Below are 18,490 nucleotides of genomic sequence, written 5' to 3' on the forward strand. Positions count from 1 at the left end.
TGTGATTTTCTGACCACGTAAGGCATTCTGCATGCAATAAATGCACAATTGCATCACACAATAGTTGAATAAAAGTGCAGCAAATCAAAGCATGGTAATGTTTTCGTCATCTTCCTTCCTTGTCTGAAGTTGATAGGTGGCTGAAATTCCAAACTGTGCTTTTGCGTCAAAGGTATCAGTGAAAATCTAGTTGAGAAACTACCTTCCTATTACAAGACCACTTCCTGTTGAACCAACAACGGGAACAGAGTTCAGAGCAAGGGTGGAAGAGCGCTGTGCTGGACTGTGGTTATTTTTCACATTTTTTGCTGCTTTTAGCATGGCATTGTCAAACTTAGAGCAATGTTTTCGACTGATGATATGTAAAAATTTTCAAAAAGTGTGATCTCAAAATGCAAGAGTATATTTGCATTAAAAAAAAAAAATCTCAATGTAGATAATGAAATTAACTAGATAAAACTACATAAGAGATGTTGTCATGTGGCATTGTGCAACATCAAAATCTTTTTATTTAAGATTTCAGAGGAAACAGTAAAATGACATTTTTACTTATAAGCTCATTTGACGTCATGTCGGTTGAGTAAATAGAGATGATTACTCAACCTATCCAGACTCTGCATCACATAAGGAGATGCATCTACACAAAACTGGGTGGCAGCTAAAGAAGGAGGGAGCATTACACATAGTACATGTGATAATGAAGACGCAAAAAGAAAAAAGAAATTCTGGGAACTCTTGTTGCCTCAGAAAGCTGGCCGCGTCATTTCCTTCCAATGACAAATGTGTGGTTTCAGTCTTTAAAAACTTTTTCAGAGTTATGATCATGACCAGTTTGAAACTTTGTCTGTGAAAGGAGAATGAATTGTCATGTTAGGAACATGGTCTGCCTATCTCGGAGATCACAAGCAAAATCCAGTAAGTATTACTGCCAACTGCACACATAACAATATGCTTACAGCCATACTTAAGAATAGTCAGACATGGAATATTATTAATGCTGTGATTCAATTAATAACCCAATTATAATACACATAAACGAAACACGCACATTTGCAAGTGTGTTGCATTTGATAGATTTACATGTACTGACTATGTGCACTCATAAGATCATCACCTGGTCATTCTGACTGCAGTGAATGTGAATCTAAAGACTTTTTTTCGTGTGTGTGAAAGTGTGCACCATAAAATGTGAATTTCTTTTGACTTCAGCTTAGTTGATTTGTTGAACGTGACTTTAATTGCATTTTTTATTATTATTCAGGAATAATCCTCCCTCTGCTCATTTTGATTGCTGTCGAGTTAGTGCAACCAACAATGTCATGTAAGAATGAAACCTGCAGCCGGCTTCTTCACAATAGTCTCAAGCTCACCAGGTTAACCAGCAAAAAGATGGCAGAGCTCTTAGGAAAATATGTAAGTACTCTCTTTCTATAGTTACAATAATTAACCTTGCAAATGACATTTACGTCAATAATCCTAGTTTGGGTTGTGATTGGTATAAGAAAGAGGAGATGCTCTGACAATACATGCCTAATATGGTCAACAGTTGCTTGGGTGGTTTCCACATCCAATGAGGAGATTCCTTTCATTGATAAAATTGGTTAGTTTTGAGAGTGGGTGGGAGTCTGTGGGTATGTGGGAAGTGTAAATTTAGCTATTTGACAGAATATATTGTGCATAAAGTGTGGAAACACTTTCAACAGAATTATTCATGGTCATATGTATTCAAAATAGCAAAAGACACTGATTGGGGCTAGTTGTCACAGAGTGGGTTTTTAAATAAATAAATGCAATTCTGTCTAAGCCAGTGGTTTTCAACCGAGGAGCCGTGGCCCAAATAAGACAAACAAAGAAAATATTAAGATATTTCTCATTTTAATTCTTCCCCTGAAAGGTTTGTTTTTTGTGAAAAACCTAAAGAGGTGGCCTACTTTTAAAAGTGGGATATCTAGATGTGAAAAAGTAATGTAAATTTATAATATCTTATAACTCCAAGGGCATTTTTATAATAAATGTATTTTTTTCTTGTTATGCCAAGCTCTAAAATATTTTATTTGTATATAGAAATGATGAGTAAAAAAACATTTTTTAAAACAATTTTCCCAATCCTTATCCTGTAAATTAAGTCATGAGGTTATTATGTTGTGGAAATTGGGGTCTTGGAATCAAACAGGCTGAGAGCCACTGGTCTAGGCACATGCCTTTAAGTCTTGCCTATGGAAAAACTACTGAACATGTCCATCATTATTGGCCAGGGGAAAAATGATTTATTTAATAACAGTGGGGCATGTTGTCACAATAGGAACCTGACATTAAATAGCCTTAATTCTGTTCACTGGATTAGCCAAAAGCATTACCCAAGACGATATTGGAATTTAATATAAAGGATACAATTTGAAAGGATAACATAGATTGTAAAAAACATACAAAAAAACTTTATAGTTCTTATAGACTTATGTCTTCTCTCATTCAGAAAGCCAGTCAAGGAGACTCTACAGACCTGATCTGTGATATGCAAATGGACAATGTTCCAGAATCAACAATCTCCGGCCAGACTATATTGGAGCGCATCTTGAGTGTTTACACCCGCCTGAAAGAGTTTCTGCCTCACATGAAGACAGTTATGGAGCAGCAGAAAGACTTCAATCCTCCAACCAACCTTGTGGCAGAGGGGCTTAACATGATGATTATAAATGTTCACCACACTGCTCTGAGAGTGAACTGTCTCTTACAAATCCTGCAACCAAATATACCCATTCCTGAGCCAGCTGAAAGGCCAACGGGAATCCCCCCTGCACAAAATATTTTCCAGCAGAAGGCCTATGGATGCATTGTCCTGTCTCGGCTTCAGGAGCTCCTTAGCAAAGCAGTTCAAGAACAAAAGTCTCTTAAGGGCAAAATGTGCAGAAAAAGGACAAAAAATGCATTCTGAGACATAAAACGATGCTGATGTTTTAATAATAATATTTATTTTTGTTAATCTGTAACTGTTGAAAAGATGTCCTGTGGAGTGTTTGTTTTATGTTATATTTATTCATTTAATTTATTTCTGCCCTAAATACTTTATCCATATATGTAGACAAAAAAAGGTTTTTTTTTTTTTACTTCCATTTGGACTAGAATGGATGATCTTATTTGGATGTCATGGACTGCCATGGGTCCTCTATTTGACAGTAAAAAAACAACAACAAAAAACACTTGATTCAGTTATGAAGCATCAACTGTCATCAGAACTGTATACAATATGGATGGATGTGGAGTATTTTGCCATTCAGGAAAGAAGGCTCAAAACAATTCAAAGCACTTACTCAGGATTTACTCATCAGAGACAATTGTTTTGATTATAAAGTAATTTGCAGTGATAAACTGTGATGTCACACGTTAGCCATATTGGCTTTTGTGGTCTGTGCATAGCCTGTAGCATAACGTAGCATGACCTGAATAACCTTGTAAATGTATATGTACTTTTTGAGACAGCCTTGAGTTGAGACCATTTTAGAAGTCAGGAAGTGCAAGAGACTGATATCAGCCCTTAATGACGCATTCATTTCACCACATCAGAAAGGGGAAAAAACTGACTAGCCGTCTCCCCTGTCACAAGGTATAAGTGTGTGTTTGTGTTCATGTGAGTGAATCTCAAGCCATTTGCTTGACAGTTTATGCACTTTGGTTAGTATGTTTCACTCAGAACAGCAATGAATGCTTTCTATAATTTTCATTGTTAAATTATGAATTATAATTATTTTGATACTTATTTATATGAAAACTGTATGTACATTATGTCATGGTGTAAATCACTTTGCATTCATATCTTCAAAATAAACTAAACAAAAGGAAACTTCTGTTCTTGTACTTACACTGTGTACAAATGTCGCAAAGTTGCACACATGGACATTCAGAAATGCTTCTTCCTTTCCATTTAATATATTGCTGACACTTTGAATGACAACAAAATCAAAGCATGAACACTAATATGAATTTCATATTAGTTCATAGTATCATACCATACCAAATAACATGCAAAACAACACAGCCACTAAGGATACACAGCATCAGTAATTATTGTAAAATGTTTTATCTGATTTATTCATTTTATGTTGAAAGTAGTAAAGAAAATGCCATTTCAGGCACTTTGCCCTAGTCACACGCTTATGTGGAAATGGAAGTAGGAAGATTCATTATAGGTCAAGTTCTGCATGGCAATGTTTTTAAGGAAAAACAGGGAGGGGAGCTTTATCAGCATTTCCCCCCATTTTTTTAAATGTCTTATTATATTGTCTGTTAATATTGCGACTGGAACGAGCAAAACGCCTTTTTACATTCATCTCAATGAAACATTTAGAGGCATAATCATGCTGAATCAGGGGAGGCCCTTCCCAACACAATACTACGTCAGAAGGTTAGCGATGCAAAAAGTGTCATGATATTCATGCAGTAATTCTACCATGGATCCACCAAACCCATATTCATGAAACGGCCAGATGGTAAAATGGCTGAAAATTGTTGTTCATCCTTGCTCTCATCTGATTTGGCAGGGTAGGAGTACATTTGTGATGAAGAATGCCTAAAAAAGTAAATGTTTAGCACTTTAGCCCCTGTAATTGGTACTTAAGGACTTTTATAAATGAGAAATGCAAGTTTTCCACAAAAAAAAGAAAAAAAGAAAAGAAAATGAAATTCCCCATCTCTTTTTAATGGAAAACATGTTTATGCAGGCAAAATTATCTGGGGATCCACCAAACTATCATCATACTGCAAGATTATCCAGAGAGCATTTTCCACTAGTTCATTAAAAGGTTTTAAAACTTTCTAATGAACACTTGACATTGTGCACCATGATCTCTAGTAGCTGAATGGTCCTGGAAACTTCTGTCCTGAAGTTGTGCAAAACAAGAGCTGCATTTTGTTCATACAAAACAGTTAAAACAGCCACAGTGATATTTGTTATGAGACATTGCATCAAACTTCCTGATGTCTAACAAAGTTGATTTCTCTAGAAACACAGATGGGTTTTTTTTTTTTTAACAGTGCCACGCTTACTAACAAAGGGACTGGCACATCTTTTCATGAAACAAGAAAAAAGGGGTAGTGGGTCACAGAGTCTTTCACAGGTAACTTGTGGTGGGGAAGACCCCCTTATCAGATAATATACAATCAAAACAGGTGCTCATGTGAGAACTTCTTTCCTGTCTTGTGTTGGCAACCTCACTTGACACTTTCACGCGAAATATGAAAGTGATCATCGCCTTTTTACCGTCAAATACTGAAGAGATCTGAGAAATGCTTTGAATTGTTTCAGTGGGGGAAAAAACAGTGCATTACAAAAAGTGTTGCAAGATGTCGTTTTATTGTGGTAAATGCAAGTTGCAGATTCAATACACCATAAGTGCATGAACAGTCTTTTTTCCGTTTTAAGGTTAACAGAAGAAACATTCATTCATTTCTTCATTCTGAGACATTTTTTGCCCTTTCACAGAGTAAATTCTAGTTTCATTTTTGCAACTACAAAAACGCTTTATGCAAAACAAAACTACATTTGCATAATTCATGCACAATTTATAACTGCTAACACAGCACAACTTGAGCTCTATGTCTCAAAGTTTGTTATTACTGAAATATACGTGGCTGCTGATATTGATTAAAGGTCTTTGGTGCCCACTAGCAGTTACAGATCATCAATGCCATGGTGTCATTATTTGTTTTAGAATATTTTGTATTGTTTATAATACAATTTTGTTGATACACTTCTAGTTGCCCTTGCAAGAACATCCTGAAACATGCTTATTAGTTGTACATAAACCTGAGTATTTATATATCCACTGACACAAACAAAGCTGTTACATTAGCAATATCTGCTGGTTGATAAGAGTAACTGCAGTTCTTTATTTCAGATTATGGATTCAAGTAGTTTTATTTTATTTGTACTATATGCAGATCACACATAAAAAGAGCACACAAAATATTGCTATTGCTATATCACAGTGTTAATAATATGAATGGTCTATTCAGTATTAATACTGAATTGCATTTGGTTATAAGCATTCAACGTTGCATTTTTTTTTAATAGGAGGGTGTGTACAAGTAAAATAAATAAATAAATAAATGCCTGTACTAGTATTAATTGTATTGGACCATAATTGTGTAATATGTGCATGCAAAGCCAGGAGTTTCAGATATCAAGATACTTTCTTTCGTATTGCTTTTTAACTTTTGTAAAATGCACACTCTGAGCTTCCTATAAATAGTTCATAGAACTAGAGATCTATCCAAACTATTCTAAACCGGCCTCATCTAATAAAGTGCTTATTTTACTAGAAAGTATACATTTAACCAGCAGTATTTAGACAGAATGTTACTTGCACAATACAGTTGTGTCCATGTTTAAGAAGCGAATGTGCATTGTTGTCTCGATTTCAACTCCTTTAAGAATCTGTTGAAACCAGGAAAAAGAGTGAAGGCAGGTTATAAAAGGCAAGTCTTTTGAGTTTACACATCACAATATCTTATGTTTACACGTGTTGTATGTGATGATGTTTAATGCAAATACAAAGTAGTGTATTTGCTTAAAAGATAATGGCCGCCAAAGTGTAAATTAGACCATCTGGGTTGTGCATAAAAATATATAAATTTACAAACCTTCAAAAACTGCTCAAATGTTATTCCTTCAAAGAACTCATCAGGTGCCTGGTAAAAACACACACAAAAAAAACAGATAGATTAGCAAGAGATTTTGTGTGTGTTGTTTGTGTGTGTGTGTGTGTGTGTGTGCTTGTTTAACTATGCCTGTGAGGGCCAAATGACCTTACTTATATGGTAAATATCCTGACATTTTACATTTTTAAAGGCTTACAAATTGGCCAAATCATGATTGTATTTAAATCTAGTGTTTTGCACAGGTTTTGTGAGGGTTAAGGGTCAAGTTGTGACATATAAAACATAATTAATCAGATATAAAAACAATAGAAATCTATGAGATGTTCTTACTAATATAGTGAAATATTTTGTCCCCAGAAGTGAGCTAGTGCTGCCTTCACATGCTATCGGAATTATCATAAATATGAGTTTCCTGTTAAAAGTTGGACATTAGTCGGCGCCAATAGCCCCATGGTTAACGCGCCGACATATAGCGCAACTACGCCTCCGGCGACCCGAGTTCAATTCCCAGCTCGAGGTCCTTTGCCGATCCGCCTCCCCTCTATCTCCACCCCATGTTTTCCTGTCAAAATCTCTACTGTCCTATCAAATAAAGGCACAAAAAGACCAAAAACATAACTTGCAAAAAAAAAAAAAAAAAAGTTGGACATTAAAGGGTTAGTTCACCCAAAAATGAAAATTCTGTCAGTAATTACTCACCCTCATGTTGTTCCAACCGCGTAAGACCTTCGTTCATCTTCGGAACACAAATTAAGATATTTTTGATGAAATCTGAGCTATGTCTCACTCCTCCATAGGCTGCTATGTGACCGAAACTTGCTGGCCCAGAAAAGTCATCAAAGAGATCGTTAATATAGTCCAAGTGACTCCAGTGGCTCAATCTTAAGTATATCAAGCGATGAGAATACTTTTTGTGCGCAAAAACAAACAAAAATAACGACTTTATTCCACTTTTCATTTCCTTCTCTCTGGGCCTCTAGTTGGTTCGCGTAGTCTTTTTGCGCAGCGCGTCTGTGTTACACGTCACCACGTAGGCTCACAATTGGCCGACGCCGGTCATGTGTGTGATGCGTGATGACGTGCAACACAGACGCGCAGCGCAAAAAGACTACGCGAACCAACTAGAGGCCCAGAGAGAAGGAAATGAAAAGTGGAATAAAGTCGTTATTTTTGTTTGTTTTTGCGCACAGAAAGTATTCTCGTCGCTTGATATACTTAAGATTGAGCCACTGGAGTCACTTGGACTATATTAACGATCTCTTTAATAACTTTTCTGGGCCAGCAAGTTTCGGTCACATAGCAGCCTATGGAGGAGTGAGACATAGCTCAGATTTCATCAAAAATATCTTAATTTGTGTTCCGAAGATGAACGAAGGTCTTACGCGGTTGGAACAACATGAGGGTGAGTAATTACTGACAGAATTTTCATTTTTGGGTGAACTAACCCTTTAATGCCCTCTCAAGTCGTATTTACCACTGGGAAGCTCTAAGATCATTTTGATACCCAAGTTTCCGAGATGGGAGGGCCGCAAACTTTAAACATTGACCTTAAAAAGATTTTCCCAATAAATAAACAAGAATAAACCTGGTGTCCTCCATGATTTCTGTTCTTTCCGACAACAAAGTACTTGAATGCGACGAGCTCATAATCACGACTTCAGACGTAGGAAGTAGGACGTTTTCGATAGGACATGAAGGCAGCATTAATCTTCCATATTCGGACATCAAAGAACATAAAATTGAGGTGAGGTGAGGTGAGGTGAGGTGAGGTGAGGTGAGGTGAGGGAGGGTGGGTGGGTGAGTGAGTGGGTGAGTGAGTGAGGGTGGGTGAGTGAGTGAGTGAGTGAGGGTGGGTGAGTGAGTGAGTGAGTGAGTGAGTGAGTGAGTGAGTGAGTGAGTGGGTGGGTGAGTGTGAGTGGGTGGGTGAGTGTGGGTGGGTTATTGAGTGGTGAGGGTGAGTGAGTGAGTGAGTGAGTGAGTGAGTGAGTGAGTGCGTGAGTGAGTGAGTGAGTGAGTGAGTGAGTGAGTGAGTGAGTGAGTGAGTGAGTGAGTGAGTGAGTGAGTGAGTGAGTGAGGGAGTGAGTGAGGGAGTGAGTGAGGGAGTGAGTGAGTGAGGGTGGGTGGGTGAGTGAGTGAGTGAGTGAGTGAGTGAGTGAGTGAGTGAGTGAGTGAGTGAGTGAGTGAGTGATGGGTGAGTGGGTGAGTGAGTGAGTGAGTGAGTGAGTGAGTGAGTGAGTGAGTGAGTGAGTGAGTGAAAATGCCCCATGTCAAATAACCAAAACTGCTCCACCTGAATCTGAAAAACTGTTTCCTCTGAAACAAACTCAAGTGGAATCAATCCAACTCAGAACAATTCAAAGAAAATATGAACAATCCTACTATATTAAAAATGCTAGATGACTTTATGTCCACTGATTTCACCTTAGATATTAATGGAATAAATTTAGCAACAAAAAACTTAAATTACATATTCATAACATTGATAACTCTATCTAATATTAAACAGCAAACCAAGCATAGGAACCAATAAACAGAGAAAGAGAAAGGATGTCTGGTTTGATGATGAATGTGCCGGTCTCAGAAAAGAACTCAGGAGACTTTCCAACAAAAAGCACAAAGATCCGTCCAGCCAGACATTACGGCTTTCTTATTCAGACTGTCTGCAAAAGTACAAAAAGAAAAATATTTTCAAACTAAAATTGAAGAAATTGACGATTCAATAGATCAAAACACTTTCTGGAACTTATATAAAAAACTCGAAAAACCCAAATTAGAGATATCACTCCAGAATGGCACAATTTGGAAATCTTACTTTGAAAATCTGTACCAAAAAATTGAGCCGGCTGACCTCAACCAACCTCAGAGTAGAATAAAGAAAACTTTAGAAGACTTGGAAAAAACTATTAAGAATGATCAAAATCCATTAGATAAATCAATAACAATATCTGAAATATTAGAACATATTAAAAATCTTAAATTAAAGAAAGCATGTGGACAAGATCACATTAATAACGAAATGCTTAAACCAGCATGATTCAAACTCTAGCCAAATTATTTAATCTGGTGTTCTGGTCTGGACACTTCCCTGAGATCTGGTCTGAGGGACTCATCACCCCCATATTTAAGAGCGGTGATCGATTCGACCCCAATAACTACCGCGGGATAAGTGTGGGCAGTGTGTTGGGAAAACTGTTTTGCAGTATCATCAACAGACACATCGTCTCACACATCTCAGCACACAACATCTTAAATAAAGCTCAGATTGGCTTTTTACCAAAACATCGCACATCCGACCACATCTATTCCCTCCACACTCTAATCAACAAGAACATCAACGACAAACAAAGGAAAATATTCGCATGTTTTGTAGACTTTAAAAAAGCATTCGATTCAATTTGGCATGATGGTCTACTGTACAAAATCCTAAAAATTGGCATCGGCGGAAAAACATTTGACATTATAAAATCTCTGTACACCAACAGCAAAAGTGCGGTGAAGATCGGTAACCACAGAACCGCATTCTTCCAGCAGGGACGTGGAGTGAGGCAGGGCTGCAGTCTGAGCCCGACTCTATTCAACATCTACATCAATGATCTGGCATCAGCGCTGGAGAGCTCTACTGCGCCCGGCCTCACTCTACAGGGGTCAGAGGTCAGATGTCTGCTGTACCCGGATGACCTGGTCCTGCTATCCCGCACACCTGAGGGCCTTCAGCAGAGCCTGTCCCTGCTGGAACAATACTGTCACGACTGGGCCCTGACAGTCAATCTGGACAAAACCAGAGTCATGGTGTTCCAGAAGAAAGCCCGATCTCAGGGACACAAACACCAGTTCCTGTATAAAGGCCAGGTCCTGCAGCACAGCTCTAGCTACAGCTATCTGGGCATCGACATCAGCGCTTCGGGACGCTTCGGTCTGGCTGTGAAAACACTCGGTGAAAAGGCTCGGATGGCTTTCTATGCTATAAAGTCACGATGTGGACACTTAAAATTACCCATTAAAACCTGGATAAAATTATATAATTCAATAATAAAACCAATAATTTTATATGGATGTGAAATTTGGGGACCAGTACTAAATTGTAAAAATTGGGATAAAACATCAGTAGAAAAATTACAATTGGAAATTGGCAAAAATATTTTCGGGGTTCACAGAAACACGTCCACTGCCGGCTGCAGGGCTGAGCTGGGCCTGTACCCGCTGAACATCGAGATCCAGAAGAGATGTGTTCAGTTCTGGCATCATCTCCATCAGTCTGACCCAGAGTCAGTGCAATATAAAGCCCTCCTCGCCAATGAAACCTCAGCAGAACCTCATCCTCTGAACACACTCGCTCTCCAACTCGTCCATAAGACTATACTCCCCATCAACCCCAAACCTATCATTAACCAAATCCACAAACATCTAAAAGACACCCATGATGAAGCACTAAAAGCACATTTTGCCCTCCAGAATAAACTCCAATGTTACTCGACCCTCAATAGAACCACTAAATTGGCCAGTTATCTATTTATTAAACATTTTAAAGAAAGACAAATCCTCTCCAAATACAGATTAAGTGACCATGATCTAGAGATAGAGAGAGGAAGACGTAGACTAACATGGACAGAGAGAGAGCAGAGGATCTGTAGACACTGTGACCAACAGCACATCGAGGATGAGGAACACTTTCTGCTCTTCTGCTCCAAATACACCAGTATAAGAGAGACCTTTCTGCCCAGATTTGAAATCTTGATTCCATCATTCTTTGAACTGAGTGACACTGAGAAAATGTTCTTCTTACTGGGAGAAGATGATAGTACAGCTGCACTAGCGGCTAAATATGTGTTAGCTATTCACAACGCCAGAGTCAGCTAATTCTCTAGAGAGACCCACTGTATTTATTCATTTATTAGGATAGATTGTGTTTATTTATCTATTTATTTATATTTACTATGCTACATATGACATGATCTATACATATATGTTTTGTTTGTTTGTTTTATTATTTATATATAATATGTTGATGCTTTGGCAACATTGTGTTACACAGTCATGCTAATAAAGCTCATTTGAATTGAAATTGAAATTGAAAATTGAGTGAGTGAGTGAGTGAGGGTGGGTGAGTGAGTGAGGGTGGGTGGGTGAGTGAGTGAGTGAGTGACGGTGGGTGGGTTGGGTGAGTGAGTGAGTGAGTGGTTGAGTGAGTGAGTGAGGTTGAGTGAGTGAGGGTGGGTGAGTGAGTGAGTGAGTGAGTGGGTGGGTGAGTGAGGGTGGGTGGGTGAGTGAGGGTGGGTGGGTGAGTGAGGGTGGGTGGGTGAGTGAGTGAGTGAGTGAGTGAGGGTGGGTGGGTGAGTGAGTGAGGTTGAGTGAGTGAGGGTGGGTGAGTGAGTGAGGGTGGGTGGCTGAGTGAGTGAGTGAGTGAGGGTGGGTGGGTGAGTGAGTGAGGGTGAGTGAGTGAGTGAGGGTGGGTGAGTGAGTGAGTGAGTGAGTGAGTGAGTGGGTGGGTGAGTGAGTGAGTGAGGGTGGGTGGGTGGCTGAGTGAGTGAGTGAGTGAGTGAGTGAGGGTGGGTGGGTGAGTGAGGGTGAGTGGGTGAGTGAGTGAGTGAGTGAGTGAGGGTGGGTGGCTGAGTGAGTGAGTGAGTGAGTGAGTGAGTGAGTGAGTGAGTGAGTGAGTGAGTGAGTGAGTGAGTGAGTGAGTGAGGGTGGGTGAGTGAGTGAGTGAGTGAGTGTGGGTGGGTGAGTGAGGGTGGGTGGGTGAGTGGCTGGGTGAGTGAGTCAGTGAGGGTGGATGGGTGAGTGAGTGGGTGAGTGAGGGTGAGAGTGAGTGAGTGAGTGAGTGAGTGAGTGAGTGAGTGAGTGAGTGAGTGAGTGAGTGAGTGAGTGAGTGAGTGAGTGGGTGGGTGGGTGGGTGAGTGAGTGAGGGTGGGTGAGTGAGTGAGTGAGTGAGTGAGTGAGGGTGGGTGAGTGAGTGAGTGAGGGTGGGTGGGTGGGTGGGTGGGTGGGTGAGTGAGTGAGTGAGTGAGGATGGGTGGGTGACTGAGTGAGGATGGGTGGGTGACTGAGTGAGGGTGGGTGGTTGAGTGAGTGAGTGAGTGAGTGAGTGAGTGAGTGAGTGAGTGAGGGTGGGTCGGGTGAGTGAGTGAGTGAGTGAGTGAGTGAGTGAGTGAGTGAGTGAGTGAGTGAGTGAGTGGGTGAGTGAGTGAGTGAGTGAGGGTGGGTGAGTGAGTGAGTGAGTGAGTGAGTGAGTGAGTGAGTGAGTGAGGGTGGGTGGGTGAGTGAGTGAGTGAGGGTGGGTGAGTTAGTGAGTGAGCGTGGGTGGGTGGGTGAGTGAGTGAGTGAGGGTTTGAGTGAGGGTTTGAGTGAGGGTTTGAGTGAGGGTGGGTGGGTGAGTGGGTGAGTGAGTGAGTGAGTGAGTGAGTGAGTGAGTGAGTGAGTGAGGGTGGGTGAGTGAGTGAGGGTGGGTGAGTGAGTGAGGGTGGGTGGGTGAGTGAGTGAGTGAGGGTGGGTGGGTGTGTGAGTGAGTGAGGGTGGGTGGGTGGGTGGGTGAGTGAGTGGGTGAGTGAGTGGGTGAGGGTGGGTGGGTGGGTCTGTGAGTGAGTGGGTGAGGGTGGGTGGGTGGGTTAGTGAGTGAGTGAGGGTGGGTGGGTGAGTGAGTGAGTGAGTGAGGGTGGGTGAGTGAGTGAGGGTGGGTGAGTGAGTGAGTGAGTGAGGGTGAGTGAGTGAGTGAGTGAGTGAGGGTGAGTGGTTGAGTGAGTGAGTGAGTGAGGGTGAGTGGGTGGGTGAGTGAGTGAGTGAGGGTGGGTGAGTGAGTGAGTGAGTGAGTGAGGGTGGGTGGGTGAGTGGGTGAGTGGGTGAGTGAGTGAGTGAGTGAGTGCGTGGGTGGGTGGGTGAGTGAGTGAGTGAGTGAGGGTGGGTGAGTGAGTGAGTGAGTGAGTGAGCCAGCGAGTGAGTGAGCAAATGAGTATGAGAGTGAGTGAGCGGGTGTGGGTGGTTGAGTGAGCGAGTGAGTGAGGGAATGAGTGACCGAGTGGGTGAGTGAGCGAGTGAGCGTGGGTGGGTGAGTGAGTGAGGGTGGGTGGGTGAATGAGTGAGTGAGTGAGTGAGTGAGTGAGTGAGTGAGTGAGTGAGTGAGTGAGTGAGTGAGTGAGTGAGTGAGTGAGTGAGGGTGAGTGGGTGGGTGAGTGAGTGAGTGAGTGGGTGAGTGAGTGAGTGAGGGTGGGTGGGTGAGTGAGTGAGTGAGTGAGTGCGTGGGTGGGTGAGTGAGTGAGTGAGCCAGCGAGTGAGTGAGCAAATGAGTATGAGAGTGAGTGAGCGGGTGTGGGTGGTTGAGTGAGCGAGTGAGTGAGGGAATGAGTGACCGAGTGGGTGAGTGAGCGAGTGAGCGTGGGTTTTTGAGTGAGTGAGATTTTGGGTTGGTGGGTGAGTGAGTGAGTGAATGAACGATCGAACGAACAGTGAAACCTAGAGCACCATCACAGAACAAGTAGGAACAAATTCAGGTTACAACTTGCAATATTGATATGTTATCTGATATACTCCACACACTGTTGTTGATCCACCCACTAGATAACATACCATGGCTCCTACTGAGATACTGGCAACCTCCAGCATTGCAGCATCTGCAATGCCCTTAGCTGTCTCCCTTCCAAGAGCTCCACTACGGGACAACAACTCCTCGACTACCTATAGAGAGACCACAACACTGCTGATAATCTTTGAAGATAATCATGAACTACACACACACACACACACACACACAGTAAATGCTTTACTCAGATGGATTGAATTACACAAACATGAGCAATTTCTTACATGTCTGTATTCCTCCAGTGTTATTGTTCCATCATTGTCTGTGTCATGCATGTTGAACAGAACTACAGTTTCAAGAAAGAGACAGTATTGTTTCACTACTATTGTGAATTCATGGCTCAGTTCACTGGTACTTTAACTCCAAGTCTTTTAATATAATTCAAAAAATATTATTTCTGCATGTTCTTACAGCGCAGTTTGGCTCTCCTCATTTCTTCTTTCTGCTCCTCTGTGATATGATGGGTCGGTGCTCTGAAGTACGACATGACGGTAAGGAATTCCTCAAAACCAATTTCTTGCACAGATCCCACATCATCTTTCTGGAAATTCCTGTGTAGAACAAGCAAGTGCAGTAACATGTTATTGCCCCATATCAGCTTTGTTGAGCCCTGAATGTAACTTCACTATTAACCACAGGTTTGTGGTTGTCAGATGAATGTTTGACTGAAAGGACTTGGAAAGAATAGAAGACACTATTCTAACACAATCTCAAAGCTTGCAAATTGTTTTTGACTTTAAATATTTGTTTTCTAAATGAAATAAAGAATGTGCTCAATCTGTCTATCATAATTATAGATATAAGTAACAATAAAAAATATCAAAAATCAAACAAAACAAAACAAAATTCTTAAAGGGTTAGTTCACCCAAAAATGAAAATTCTGTCAGTAATTACTCACCCTCATGTTGTTCCAACCGCGTAAGACCTTCGTTCATCTTCGGAACACAAATTAAGATATTTTTGATGAAATCTGAGCTATGTCTCACTCCTCCATAGGCTGCTATGTGACCGAAACTTGCTGGCCCAGAAAAGTCATCAAAGAGATCGTTAATATAGTCCAAGTGACTCCAGTGGCTCAATCTTAAGTATATCAAGCGACGAGAATACTTTTTGTGCGCAAAAACAAACAAAAATAACGACTTTATTCCACTTTTCATTTCCTTCTCTCTGGGCCTCTAGTTGGTTCGCGTAGTCTTTTTGCGCAGCGCGTCTGTGTTCACGTCACCACGTAGGCTCACTATTGGCCGACGCCGGTCATGTGTGTGATGCGTGATGACGTGCAACACAGACGCGCAGCGCAAAAACACTACGAGGCCCAGAGAGAAGGAAATGAAAAGTGGAATAAAGTCGTTATTTTTGTTTGTTTTTGCGCACAAAAAGTATTCTCGTCGCTTGATATACTTAAGATTGAGCCAGTGGAGTCACTTGGACTATATTAACGATCTCTTTAATAACTTTTCTGGGCCAGCAAGTTGCGGTCACATAGCAGCCTATGGAGGAGTGAGACATAGCTCTGATTTCATCAAAAATATCTTAATTTGTGTTCCGAAGATGAACGAAGGTCTTACGCGGTTGGAACAACATGAGGGTGAGTAATTACTGACAGAATTTTCATTTTTGGGTGAACTAACCCTTTAAGCCACCTGCCCAAATGATGCTAGTCATATAGTGAAGAAACAACCACACAGTGCAAAAAAGACTTCTCTTTACTATAAAGGTGTAGTTTCACATCCCTTGCCACATGCCGTTGATATTTGTGATTTTGAAACTTAAAAAAAAAAAAAAAAAAAAAGAACTTTCAAAATGTGACCTAGTATTCAAATGCAATATCACATTTGTGAAGCTATAGGGGATAATATCTATAATATATAAGGCTCACATAACTATTGTCACTACAAATATCAAACATATACACAGTATATAAACAATTACAAACCTTTTATCAAAGAAAGCCTCTATAATCTGGGACCGAATTGGGTTGCTTTCCAAATCTTGGATTGTTTTAAAGTCATCTCTCCTTTAAATGAGAACACAAAACAATTAGGCCTAAGTCTGACACATAAAAGGCCAGCATTATGGTATTCTGTATAACCAAATTAAACCACCCAAGCAGACCTATTAATCAAGCGTAACACTAGTTTTGTCATGACAACTCTCAGAGTGTTTGGCTGATGTGATGGATATGACCATGTCGATATTTTTGGCCATGGCGGAATAGATCTGCTACGCTGCTACTGCTGTACAATGTAGCACACATCATGAATTACCCATACAGGTGGAGCTGGGGAAGGTAAGGGTTTCTGAAAGCTTAAAAGTATTTGAAGGTTGAGCAGCAAGCTCATTAGCTACTGATACAGAAGGAACCAATCAGCTGTGCCCTACAGAGAATGATGTGATTGCAAGCAAACTGTGATCAGCCTGTGCCATCTAGAGTTGCATGACAGAACTTTGCATTTTTTCTAATAGTAAGTACCAGCAAACTGGTTTGATTTGATTCTTGAAAGTCATTCTGTTGCAACACTCAAGCTGGAAACATTCTGCAGAATCATCTCCCAAACAAAACAACACTGTAGATTACCGTAATGTTTCCTCGTTCTGACTGAGCTGCTTAAAACGATTGTGGAGGATTCCGATCTGCTCCAGTGAAACTGAGAGACAATGAAAAGAATGGAGGAGATCATCAAACAGATGACTCACTAACTGGCACAATGCACTATGTGTGAAGTGAAACAACTGCTAAAACTAAATCTTAAATGTCTCACAGTGACATTTGTAACTGAATTATGAATGATCACGAGTCATGCAGAAACCTTAAAAAGGATCGGTCAACCAAAAATACTAAATTCTGTCATTATTTACTCACCGTCATGTTGCTCCAAACCCTTATGACTTTATTTCTTCTGTAGAACACAGAAGGTGCTGTTAGAGACTGACCAGTCATTGTTCACTTACATGGAACAAAATGAAAATGAGTGAGGCTTGAGGCTGTCATTCTGCCAAACACCTGTCATATGGGTTTGGAACGACATGAATGTCTAAATGATGGTGGTGAATCATCACATTTTTAGGATACACACTGTAGGCTATTATTTATTTTTGTTTCCTTGTGGTCTGTAGGACAGAGGCATCAAACTAAGCATAAATAACCACTTGTGAAACCAGATGCACAATTTGCAGTGTTGTCATCTTTTGTCTAATTATGAATGCTAATTACCACAAGTCCATATTAGGTTTTTTGATATTACAAAAAAAAAAAGGCTAGATATTCCAATAAGTAGCCTACATACGCAGTAGATCTATTCTAAACAGTTGATTACACCCCTTCAGTGTGTAAGTTGTGAAAAGATGACATTTCCGATTTGTCACTACATTAATTCTCACTTTACATTTCCTGAGTTAAATGGTGCTGCGTTTGTCAAACATTACAATACAAGTAATGGGATATGAATGACATTAAACCCTTCGTAATAGTTATACTCACAGCCTGTCTTCTGTGACAGGGTTCGATATTGATGGTTATCCGGCAAAGACTGAAAGCTCCCCATCACGATAGTGATCCTACACCAAGCGTGTATGCAAGTCTGTTCCTCGATCTTCCGGTGGTTTGGGTTTCACTCGTACAGCCGTGTTTGCTTTGCAGAACAAACGCATGCAAATTGCATTGTGCCTTGTGAGAATGAGAACATGTCCCCAGGGTCCTAACGCCGCATAAACATCCTCCGCAGGAACTGCTGTTCGAAGAATTCACGCCTACGACGCTAATCCAGTTTGTAAACCTTTATCACACCCAAACAGATATTAAAAAATGATCAAATGTGTCTACACAATGAAGACTGAATTGAACGAAGCTATCTCGGCCACATTCATTCATAATACATGTAACCGTGACAGCAGCAGACGTAACGAGTACAGCTCTTTCTGGAAAACAGAAATGAAACACTGACATTTCTGAGAAGACCATAGAAAAGCAACCTTTGACAAATTGGCGAGATAATAGCAAAGGAAGGTGAGATCCATTTGTTTTGTCACGTCAAAATTGTTACCCTATAAGTAATATTTGCGTCTTCAGCCTTTCCTTGAAAATAAACACAAGCCCTTCACTCTGATGATATTATTTTTATTCAGCCGCGGGAAGTAATGGATGCACAAACACATAAACATGATAAGCTTGGGAAATTTTTTATTTTTTTTTATTTTTAAAAAAGGAGAAGCATTTCGAAGTCATTTCCTAATTTATTACCAGACTCTAAATTAAAGTCTACTTT

The 18,490-nt window shown here is 40.4% G+C and overlaps 2 protein-coding genes across 2 annotated transcripts; one reads left to right on the top strand and one right to left on the bottom strand.

Annotated features, from left to right (window-relative positions):
* The first annotated feature begins 826 nt into the window (after positions 1-826).
* m17 (IL-6 subfamily cytokine M17) lies at positions 827-3,815 on the top strand. The gene is made up of 3 exons (XM_079872891.1): positions 827-915; positions 1,262-1,413; positions 2,474-3,815. The coding sequence occupies exons 1-3, from the start codon at positions 858-860 to the stop codon at positions 2,930-2,932; spliced, it is 669 nt and encodes a 222-aa protein (XP_079729017.1). The 5' UTR covers positions 827-857; the 3' UTR covers positions 2,933-3,815.
* A 1,510-nt stretch (positions 3,816-5,325) lies between these two features.
* tescb (tescalcin b) lies at positions 5,326-18,105 on the bottom strand. Its single transcript, XM_079873041.1, has 8 exons — positions 17,707-18,105; positions 16,804-16,873; positions 16,162-16,242; positions 14,636-14,775; positions 14,449-14,510; positions 14,212-14,319; positions 6,637-6,684; positions 5,326-6,430 (listed from the first exon to the last, which is right to left on the bottom strand). Exons 1-8 carry the CDS (start codon positions 17,768-17,770, stop codon positions 6,353-6,355), a joined length of 651 nt encoding a protein of 216 aa, XP_079729167.1. The 5' UTR covers positions 17,771-18,105; the 3' UTR covers positions 5,326-6,352.
* Positions 18,106-18,490: the final 385 nt, after the last annotated feature.

The sequence above is a fragment of the Squalius cephalus genome (assembly GCF_949319135.1).
Source record: "Squalius cephalus genome assembly, chromosome: 5".
NCBI lineage: Eukaryota > Metazoa > Chordata > Actinopteri > Cypriniformes > Leuciscidae > Squalius > Squalius cephalus.